This window comes from Hippocampus comes, unplaced genomic scaffold (assembly GCF_001891065.2).
Source record: "Hippocampus comes isolate QL1 unplaced genomic scaffold, H_comes_QL1_v1.1 scaffold80, whole genome shotgun sequence".
NCBI classification, from domain to species: Eukaryota; Metazoa; Chordata; class Actinopteri; order Syngnathiformes; family Syngnathidae; genus Hippocampus; species Hippocampus comes.
This window is the reverse complement of record NW_017806164.1, coordinates 26,071-37,546: the sequence shown is the minus strand read 5'-3', so window position 1 is coordinate 37,546 and position 11,476 is coordinate 26,071. Positions and strand designations below refer to the sequence as shown.

Below are 11,476 nucleotides of genomic sequence, written 5' to 3'. Positions count from 1 at the left end.
CACACACACACACACACACACACACACACACACACACGCACACGCACACACAGTGCCACTTTGAGAGACTTCCAACTCACATCATGCGACTCTTTGTCTCTTATCTTTCTGCTGACCCTAGATGCACTTCTCCAAATTGGCAAATGCATACCATGAGGCTGTGTAATTAATTTAAAATTATAAATCCCAAGTCAAAATTGGCTGTCGCACTGCGACTCTCAATTTTTAATCAACTCTCGATGATTCCTTCATTACGTCTGTTTTGTTGCTTTATCTTAAGTGCTGACCTGACATTAAACTCTCACCTCGCTTTTGTAGAACAGATACGGAGTGCAAAAAAAATATGTTAGGGTACCTTGCGTGGTTCAAATTCCCAGTTGTGGATGACTCGTGCCGGGATGATGGCCGTGTCATTCCAGTGACATGCACTGCAGAAATACTGGCCAGTGTAGTCACATTGTCTGGCTTCACTTGGTACACCCCCTATTAGATTAACAATGTATTAAACAAATGTGCGTCTTTAAACATCTGAACATCCATCCGTCCATCCATTTTCTGATCCGCTTTATCCTCACAAGGGTCGCAGGGTGTGCTGGAGCCTATCCCAGCTGTCTTCGGGCAGTAGGCGGGGGACACCCTGAACTGGTTACCAGCCAATCGTAGAGGGCACACGGAGATGAACAAAACCATCCGCGCTCACACTCACACCTAGGGACAATGTTGAGTGTTCAATCAGTGTGCCATGCATGTTTTTGGAATGTGGGAGGAAACCGGAGTACCCGGAGAAAACCCACGCAGGCCCGGGGAGAACATGCAAACTCCACACAGGGAGACAGGAGCTGGAATTGAACCCTCTGCACTGTGAGGTCGACGGGCTAACCACTGGACCACCGGGCCGCCCACATCTGAACGTTAGAGTTTAATTAATACTCTTTGAACTACTTGGTGGAATTCAAGTTTGGGTTTTTTCGCACATCAAATTTGTAAAACAAAAATGTCTGAATGATTTCCCATTGTGATTCTGTATCAAACAGATTTGATCCGGGATGTTTTCTTCCATGTCATGATGTTGATATAAATGCCATGTCTTCTTTTCAAGTTTTCAATGAAATGACTTGTGTTCAAATTACTCGACAATCACCAAATCTTTGTTGTTATTGTTTTAATTTTGAGAAATAAAATGTGGTAATTTGTTCTGGTCTGATCAGGCTTTGGCTGTGTTTTTTCTTCGGCATGACCCAAGATTTTTATCATGGTGGAGGGACTTGTGAACAGTTCCAAACGGCAATTGATTTTCTGCACATAAAATGAAGGCATCTGCGACGAAGTTCCTTTGTGCACCACAATGACGCTCCAACATACACTGGGGGGGTTAACTTCCTTTTCGGTTGCAAAGCATTAAGATGTGGTCAACTGATGTCATTTTCCACTCTTCTCCTCAACAATATTCAGATGGCATATGTTAGATATAGATGTTACATTTGAAGCATGCACAACCGATTGACATGTCCGAATTACGGAAATGCAATGAAACCAAAGGATTTTTTTTTTCAGTGTACTTGGGGGTTCTTGTGGTGCATAAAGGGCACATGAAAATAAAATTTAAAATGAGAAATAATATCTGCCCGAAGATTATAGGTTTTGATGTGTATAATTCTCGCTCAAATGACAAGTTTTTGTCATCTAAAAAAACGAAACCAATACCATTGCTGAGCTTTACTTTAGTGTACACTTCTTTGATGACTAGCATTGTTGAATTTGTGGCAAACAGTTTGCATCACTGCCAAAAGGTTTAACTTGTTGTAATGTTTTTCTTTGTTAGGATGAGGCTTTTTCCTTGGCCACATTTTGGATATCACCCAAATTAAAAAAAAAAAAAAAAAAAAAAAAAACATGACAGTTGAGCAGGGTTGTGTAGAAGCACCTGACAAAAATAAATAAAACGAGAATCTGCTTATGCAGAAGGATAATTCCTTCAACTCACGCTAGCATTTTTGTTTCCAGAAAATCAAATCCAATCCTTTCTTCGAGTGAAAGTAATTTTATTCAGATGATTTCTTATGCTTGTGTCACAAAATACGAGCCTTGCTTCAAATTTGAAGCGGGTGCTAACGCAGGTGGGCAATTTCCAAAATTTTGCCTGTCGGTCGTTTGTCATCCAACATCGACATTGGCAGCCGTCCGTCATCTTCAGGCCATCATTTTTTTCGAGCCACACCAAACTGAAATCGGCAGTCTGTCATGTTATTTTAAATAGGCTTTCATCATCGCTTCCATCAGTAAATTTTACCGATCCACCAGCCCCTCTATTGTCAGCCCCTCCCCCCAACCACGCCCCTCAAAAAAAAAAAAAAAAAAACATTTTCGATAAAAATCCAATTGGATTAAACCAGTAAATGTACACTACCAGTGTATATACATTATATGAGTTGTCGAAATGGACAGCAGAATAAGCAGGAGGGCCACTGGTGAACTGCCATTATTTTTTATCCTAATAGCTGCAATTTTGCTGGTCAGACAAAATATCGTCATTCTCTTTATTGCTCACACTTTTGTTGAGTAACGCCGCCATTATGGTTATACTGGACACACATTTATTCTTTAGATGTAATCTGGTGTGGGATTTCCTTCTCTAATATAAATTCGACAGTCCTTCTCTGTTCACAGCAACAAATTTGTATTTTAGATGTGCTGATATGAAAACCTCAAGAACCATCATGCTTGCCGGTGTGTATTACACATCAAGTAATCGCTGACTGTCAACGAGGAAAACTGGGAAGTGGAGCAAGTGTAATGATTAAAAAAATGTGTTTTAATTCAACATTTCTCAGTGGTAGTGGTATGCGGGCTTCCTCAAGTGGTACATGAACAAATCACTGCCCAAGTTCATTTACAGTATGTTTAACTTTATGTTCAATATATTTGCATTTAATGTATATGCACTGTTTGTCTTTAAACATTTATTTAGATACACTTTTTATTTAACTTTTGTGTGTGGCACATGTTGATATACATTAGTTTGTTTGTTTTGATTTTTGCATGTTCAGACTGTGTATAATGTTACAGTGGCTTACAATAATATTAACCCTTTACAACTTGAGCCTTTAAATCTGAACGTGTCGGTGGCGACACGTGTCGCCGCTATATGTGTCAGCGGCAACACGTGTCGCCGCGAAAAGTGTCGCCGCCTACACGTTCTGAATTAAAGGGTTAAATATAATTGTTCGGAATAAAACCTCTTTCTTTGGTGATGAACACTTACATCCACTAAGCCAGGGGTCCCCAACCGCCGGTCCGCGGACCGGTACCGGTCCGCAGGGCATTTGGTACCGGGCCGCACAGAAAGAACTTGCCTTAATTCCGTTTGATTTATTTCGGAATACGAAAGATGTTTTATTTTGAAAAATTACCGGATTCTCCGTTACATCCGTGTGTGTCACGCTTGACACACGTCAAGCCACGCTTCTGTCACGTGACCGATTCCGCTTAAAAACAAAACGTCAGAGCTCGCAAAATGAGTAAAAAAACTGCTGGAGATCAAATGACGGCGGCCTTAAAAGTACGTTCGAGACAACTGGATTAAAGTTATGGCTGAATATTCTGAGATCGCCACAGTAGCACTGTTGCTATTTCCGACATGCTACCTGTGTGAGGCGGGGATTTTCTGCAGCAACGGCGACTAAAACAAAATTACGAAGTAGACTTGACGTAAAACACACACTTGAGGTGTCATTGTCTCCTATTACCCCGAGATGGGACCGTCTGGTTGCAGAAAATCAAGCTCGGGGCTGTGGTGAGTCGTCATTTTCATGCACTTTGAATTTGCATTGTATCGTATTTTGAAGGCATTAAACATTACCATAGCGATCAGTATTGCGGCCAGATTAGACGCTCCTTGTGTTTATTATTATATTTAGAAAACACCACCGTTTTCATGCAGCTCATACCATATTATTTTGTTGTATTATTTCCGCCACACCTTAAATGCCGGTCCCTGAAAATATTGTCTGACATAAACCGGTCCGTGGGGCAAAAAAGGTTGGGGACCCCTGCACTAAGCTACTATATTTCAATGCTGTGATGATGCTGGTACTTGGAGAGCTAGGTATTTTTCTAGGTGGAACACGTTTGAGAGCCACTGAATAGATTTGGCAAAGACTAAAAATTCCAGAAATATCAAAAATATCAATTGATTGTTGAAACTTGACATAAATTTTGTATCCGAGATGTGACTTGTTTACCGCGCTAGAAGCTCACTGCACATTGGTACTCACTCAGTGAAATCGGTGAACGGCATTCTGCACAACGATAGTCTTGTCGGTCCAGTCCGATCTCGGGACAGATGCTGAGCTCGTACTCTGACTGATGGCTGATCTTTGACCTCACACAGGGCTTAGTGATCAGGTTCATACACTTACTGTGGCAGCGGTAATAGCAACCTGAAGAAGACAATGACTGATATGAAAGAACAATTCATGCACTTAGCTGATGCGACCAAATGAATCACGTGGGGAAGTGCAACCAAATGAACAGTAGATTGGGTGCATCACCTGTGCAGGTGTACCATGTCTGGATGAGGCCCCAGATGATGGTACTACATTTGTCACATGTATGTTTGACACTCTTGCTCTTTTCCTTGGAGAATCGGTGCTCTAGAACCATTCTCAGATTTGGCTCGTCCTCATCGGGATCCTGTTGGAGACACATCGCCGAGAAACGATATTTGATATGGTATTTGAACACACACACACACACACACACACACGCACACGCACGCACACGCACGCACACGCACGCACACACACACACACACACACACACACACACACACACACACACACACGCACGCACGCACACGCACGCACACACACACAATTTTTAATTATATGTTTCATGTCCGTGTTTGTGACGAGTTCTGCATGGCTTTGCTCGATACAAATAAAGCTGTATTGTATTGTATTTCCATTAGCATAGCTCCATCTAGTGGATGCATAGCACAACCGCAGCCATTATTGTAGCTTCTACGCACCTTATTTAAATGAAAACAGTTTTGAAATAGTCCATTCATTGAAGGTGCGCCTTATACTCCAAAGCGCAGTGCAGAAAATACGGTACGTTATGTACATCACGGCTGAGTTCAAATGGGGAGAATGTGTGAGGACGACACACGGAATCAAATTAAACTGGGGAGAAAACACATACCTGTGGTTTTCAGTGCTTTTGTGTTATGAAATATCAGAAACCCTGGTCGATTTCCCTCCCGTGAAACAGTTTGATTCTTCATCGTTTTCACAGACTTTTTTTTGGTTGTTTGTAAAAACAACCAAAAAAACTTAGCATTGTCCTCAGTGTCAAAGCCAGGAGAGTTTAAACAGTCAGACTTTGTGTCCCGATTAAATGGTTGTTTGGCTGTGTCACAGTCAGTTATCCTGCTTCGTTTTCTCTTCTTTTCTTAACACGCGATGGAGGGATTTAAAGTTGTTTTGTGCGGCTCTGGAGTAATGCCTTTTTTTTGTGTGCAGAAACCAATAAAACCCAATCAAAAAAAAAAGTAAACTTTATTTGGCAAGCAATGATGTGTTAATACTGTGTCCCCAAACATATGTGGATCTTTCAGCTGGCGCAAAAGATAGAGCTGCGTTTAACACAACTCATCTAATACGCCACCTGACAATTGACCAATTGACACGCCACCCAAAAAGATGATTTAAATATTCTACTTGGTTTAAACCACTGCTCCAGTAGCCACATAAAACAATGTCATCTGGAATAGTTTTGTGTAAAAAAACTAAAATAAATTATATATATATATATATAAATTAATTAGGATACACTCTTTTTTTTCCTCCTAAATACACTGTCGTTGTATCAGATAAAGATCCTCAATAATCAGCTCAAAAATTAATACAGTATGTCCTCCTATACTTAAGTGCATGATGAAGAGAGTGCTGCTTTGGCCCGGTGTCTCAGTTGCTTAATTTACAAGCATGGACTCCGCTCGCATTATGGACATAATGACCCAGAGGTCGCCGTCTGCGGTGGGGGGTTTTAGAGGACGCACAGATCCTTCCTCGGCAATTAAGGTCATCTTCCACCTCTTGCTCGTTAAAAATATGGCGTTGGTTTTGAATGTCACCTCTGTGGCGTGTCCCTTCTCAAGCTGTGAACGACTCCTCTTGTGCTGAAATGTTTATTGCACATGCACGCGTGCCTGTCTGTCACACCGGGGGCGCATCAAAATTTGAGCAGGATCACTTTTTGTAAAAAATTGTAGAATGACATGCCCGTGTTGCCATAAAAGTGAAATATATCAATAAGATGGTGTATTTTTCAGCTCTGATAAGAATTGCTACCATTCAAGACACATGTAAAATTAATGAAGCCTTTGTTTAACATGAAACACAGACTTCAGTTTGTATAACTTGCATGATATAGAAGTTTGACATTCAAAGCACCGACCTTCAGTTCCTGCAGTTTGAGCCGAAGATGAATCAGTTTCACCACTGTGTCCTTTTGTCTTTCTGAGTGCTCCGGCAGCTCCAAGATCAGCTTCTTACACTCCTCAATGGCCACTTTCAATTGCTCAATGTCGGAGGCTACAAAGGAACCCTGCAGGCAAAGAAAAGAGTGAAAATTGGATACATTGTAACGAAGGAAAGGCAAGGCAGCTTTATTTATACACTGACTTTCATACACAAGGTAGCTCAATGTCCTTCACGTAAAAATACAATTGAAATCAATGACGAAAAAAAGACTTCACAACATTTAAAAATAAAGTCAACAAGAATAAAAGTAGCTTATTAAAATTCGTAACATAATGAGTATAGGAAGTTGTGTCAATAATAAGCCTGAAGCAATACGTGAATCAAAACTAGTGTCACCTGTGAAAACGCGACACTTCCCTTGCAACTCCTACAACTTAAAAAAAAAACAAACTTAATTGAAGATCCATTCCTACAGCAGGCCCCCTCCTACTCCATGTCACGTGACTTACTTTCTCTAGTGACGATCATGTGACTGGAGTGAGCAAAACTGAGTAGTAATACTAGTTCAACTATGTGAGGCGAATGGATCAGAGGCGAGAAGGAAACATGGCAAGTACTGCTAACAACCATGAAACTTACAGCCCCTTCGAGCTCATTTAGGTCAGCAATAGGGGAACTTTGCGGCGACCAAGGGTCAAAATTCGAGAAATAGAATTGAATCTTGACTTCCGAGTATCATTACAGTCCTGGTTACTTAGCCATCAATCAAGTTCATTTGAATAACATACAATATACTAAGAGCACTGCTTACTTACCACAGGTCTTGAGAAGTGGTCCTCAGCTAGACCGAGATCCATTGTTCCATCTGAACTTTGGATTCTGGTGCCAGAAAACAGCTCCTGTCTGGCTTCTGCAAAAGGAGCCCAAACAAAATGCTACTTTCACATGCATGACTTGTCACCGAAGCAAATGCTCATGCACTCACTCACCTCGTTCACAAAGGAGCAGAAGAATGCGTGACTCTGACCAAATCTACCACCGAGTCATTAAAACCTCCAGCGACCGAACTTTGATCTTTCATCTCTTTGCGCCTTTCAGACCACCACTTAGTTACAAGCTGTTATGAAACCGCTAACATTGTCAACGTTTTTCTTCAGAAAATGATAATCAAATAATTTATAAACGCCCACCAACATGATTTTTTTTTCCCCCAAAGCTAAAACATTCTGGACTATAATAATTAACAAGTGCATCGATTTCCTAGCAAAACAACAGAATAAAGATAAAGACTGTGGCCGTTTTCTCTCCTGTGGTCAAATCGCCAGCTGCATGAAATCATGTCAGCACTTTCATCTGTTTCCCGTATGTGAACTTCCCCTTCCGTTTTGCAAGAACTCATGTCCAAAGGGTCCAGTAGAATATTTACAGTCCAGACAAATGATGGGCATTCAAAGACATTCCCATGATTACTTAACATAAATTCAACAATATTTTAACTTTTTTTTTTGTTGTTTCTCAAGCTTTATTCCAAAATCAAATCATACTGCAAAAATTATTTCCACATTTGTGCCTCTGGCTAAATCAAAAGCACGAGCGAAACTGTAACTAAAGAATTTAAAAGATTATTACAATTTACTGGCTCTTGGTGAAATCAGCAGCTTCTTACGCAACATTTCCACTTTCTTCATTCAACGTTCGCTTTAGATGTTGTAAATGGTACAGATCTTTTATTTCTTCCGAAGTTTTTGTGAACCTACTAGGAATTATAAAACAGTCAAGCCAGAACAATTTTTGCCATTTTCTCCTCAGTGCCAACTCCACTCGACTCAAACACCCCTGTAATTATACATTTTAAAACGCTTTTTAATATGGTGCGCCGTATGGTCGTGAAAATATGGTAATGTGAAATCCAGATTAGTGAAACACCAGAATTAGTGATGTGAAACATGCACTTTTTACGACAAAAGTCCGGCTGGAACTGTGACCTTTAAGTGAAGTCATAATCCACACATGCAAAGAGCATAACGCGATAAATATTACCCTGCTGTGGAGGCATCCTGCCCCTTTGGGGACCATCCTCTTCCTCCCCGCGATCGAAGGGATTGAGGCGGGTTTGGCGGAATTGTGCCAGTCTCTCATCATATTCCATTTCATCAGCTACATCTAAGATAGAACAGAACACAATGGATATTACGGTGTCATATTACATGCCCAATGTCTCTTCTGTTGTGCATTAGTAAAGTGAAGAGGCAGAAAGAACTTTTGTAAATAATCTCAGGAGGCATTTTGATCCCAACAAAGCCTCAGAGGTCCAGATAAATTTGGATGGGAAATAAAGATGATGTGCTTCTCCTCAACGGCCACTTGATCAGGTTTATCAGTATGGTTTTTATCAATTCTGCGTCAGTCATTGGTAATTAATCATGTCTTGAAGCAACTCCCCCACAATGGAGTGCACTACTTGGGTGTAACCAGCAGCAGTGTTGGTGCATTGTTGTGTATATAAATGAGTGTAAAAATGATGTCATAGTCTCTTCTTCTATTGACAGTGGTGGTATATGTAATGTATGGCAAACCCACAAAGTATCACTTCACAATCATGCTAAAGTCCAGACATGCATTATGCTCATGTTCAATTATGTCGGCTCATAAACTCATGTCATCTGTGGTTTTCTGTTCCAGATCAATAGATCCAAATCCAATTGAGTACCTTTGGAATGTGCTGAAGTGGGAGTGTTGCAGCATTGCATGTAATGGTCCGGTTACCCTCTTTTGCAACACGTGTGTAAATATTGGAATCAGCTTCCACTATGATGCAATGGATATACCATTACAAATTACGATTAAAAAAAAAAACATTTAATTAATTCCTCTCTGAGAGCATCATTCAAAATCGTGCGTTATCTTGTTAAACCCGATATTTTGACACGGCTCTTACAGTGGAATAAAAACATGACAGTAAATGCCATTATCAAGCAACCTTCAGGACTAAAAGACTGGATGCAGTAAATCATCAACCAAAACATTCGTCATCAAATGTTGTTATTGTACCCGTTTGAAAAGCGGTTTCGACTCACTTAATTTCCATTTGAGCCAATGAAGGAGATCATCACATCCTCAGAAATGGCCCATCAACATTCATTGCATGTCAACAAGCTAAAGCTACATAGCTAACAGTAATGTTTTGATGCCAGATTGTTAGCCGCCGAAACGGGACGGAATCATCTAGCATAACAGTTGAGATAGTTCTCATCTTACTTGTCATGGAGTCGACACCTTGTGCTTAATGTTCGACGCGTGTGGTGGTTATTAAGTAGTTCTCGTGCCTCGTTTCCCACTGCCATTAACAATACAACGATGAAATTGGTGAAACTTGACTATTCAAAACGTAACGAAAAGCTTTATTTCCGGCCACTATTTTCAATATAATTAAAAGAAAATGTAACACTATTATATGATAATATGAGTAGAATGGAACACAGCTAATTTTTAAACAACATTTACATATTAAGTTTTAATTAACAACAGACAGAACGTCTCTTTATTTTCCATACTTGCAGCTAAATGACACTCATATTTTACTTTGAAAGTAAATTGTTCCGATCACCCGTGCCCTTCCACAGCACCAGCTCAACACAAATTAGATGACCCACTCGTTTTGGTTATATTTGGGACATTTTTTTTAAACGGGAAGTAATTGGAAGCAGTTCTGATGGGCATTACCACAAATGTTATTTCTGTGGAAAACAGAGTAAATGGGAAAAGTGGATAAAAATGTTCGCTCTTCCACTGCAGTCAGATCATTACCTAAACAATAGACAAACCTTCTCTGACCGTTATCCCGCTTGTTATACAGATCCCAATATATGTTTATTGTTGTTTTATTTTGCGGGGGGGGATCCTCTTGCATTAAAATAAGATTTTGTTTGATACGTTATTTGTTTCCATCCTCTGGGATTGGATCCTGGAGGATGGACACAAATAACGAATTTTGTTGTTTGCACTGTAACAGAAAGCCCTAATCTACAAACCTTGAGTGAGTTTATTGTTTGGATATTTTAGTGTGAATAATTTTCTTTGCTCTGAACAGAGCTCCTTTGTGCAACTAAATGAATAAGGCATTATTGCTCACCCGCTAAACATGTTTACTCCTTTAGGCTGAGCTGTACTAGCCATTTAGAATACAGTGTATTATCTATCCATCCATTATCTGCACTGGTCAGTGTGGAGCTCCCAACTGATGTACTGTAGTGGATGGATCATTAATTAGTTGCAGGGGTGACACGCTGAGACAAACAATAACGTGTACATTTACACCAATTTACATATTATTTCATCAACAACAGGAAATACATGCCCCACTGAATTTCTTTTGAAAATCAGTTTGACTGATGAGTACCGAGTACTCGTAGTATTCGATTTATTGGCACTTGTTAGTGAGCTGTCGGGAGTATATTATCGCAAAAATCATCAACTGTGTTGGGAGCAACAGACCTCCACTTACCCTTACAAACATTTAGATTTTATTGGACTAAATACTACTTGATGTGGGTGGAACAGTGGGCGACTGGATAGCACATCCGCCTCACAGTGCAGAGGTCGTGGGTTTAATTCCGGCCTCGGCCTTCCTGTGTAGATTGCATGTTCTCCCTGTGCCTGCGTGGGTTTTCTCCGGGTACTACGGTGTCCTCCCACATTCCAAAAACATGCAGAACAGGTTAATGGAACACTCAAAATTGTCCCTAAGTGTGATTGTGAGCGTGAATGGTTGTTCATCTATGTGTGCCCAGCGATTGGCTGATAACCAGTTCAGGGTGTACCCGGCCTACTGCCCGAAGACAGCTGGGAGAGGCTCCAGCACACCCTGTGACCTGCGGAATTTAGTGTTTTTGATAGTCCAAGTACCGTATCTTGTTTGTTTTGTTCTTTTGGAAATTTTGTTTTTGAGTACATCCTGCCTTCATGCATTTGGGTCATCAACCCTTGTGCTC

The 11,476-nt window shown here is 40.5% G+C and overlaps 1 protein-coding gene across 5 annotated transcripts in view; it reads right to left on the bottom strand.

Moving 5' to 3' along the window:
* def8 (differentially expressed in FDCP 8 homolog) overlaps nucleotides 1–9,867 on the bottom strand; it is a 13,961-nt gene extending 4,094 nt beyond the window's left edge. For 2 of the 5 annotated variants that reach the window (XM_019895907.1, XM_019895910.1), the window contains exons 1-7: nucleotides 9,744–9,867; nucleotides 8,526–8,648; nucleotides 7,301–7,395; nucleotides 6,460–6,609; nucleotides 4,551–4,692; nucleotides 4,275–4,439; nucleotides 356–483 (exon numbers count right to left, since the gene is read on the bottom strand). In XM_019895907.1, the coding sequence (XP_019751466.1) occupies nucleotides 356–483; nucleotides 4,275–4,439; nucleotides 4,551–4,692; nucleotides 6,460–6,609; nucleotides 7,301–7,395; nucleotides 8,526–8,648; nucleotides 9,744–9,750 (810 nt within the window). In that variant the 5' untranslated portion in view covers nucleotides 9,751–9,867. Of the gene's footprint in view, nucleotides 1–355; nucleotides 484–4,274; nucleotides 4,440–4,550; nucleotides 4,693–6,459; nucleotides 6,610–7,300; nucleotides 7,396–7,474; nucleotides 8,474–8,525; nucleotides 8,651–9,145; nucleotides 9,294–9,562; nucleotides 9,617–9,743 lie in introns of those variants that run through there. The other 3 variants (XM_019895908.1, XM_019895909.1, XM_019895911.1) reach the window with 3 other exon arrangements.
* Between the last annotated feature and the right edge of the window lie 1,609 nt (nucleotides 9,868–11,476).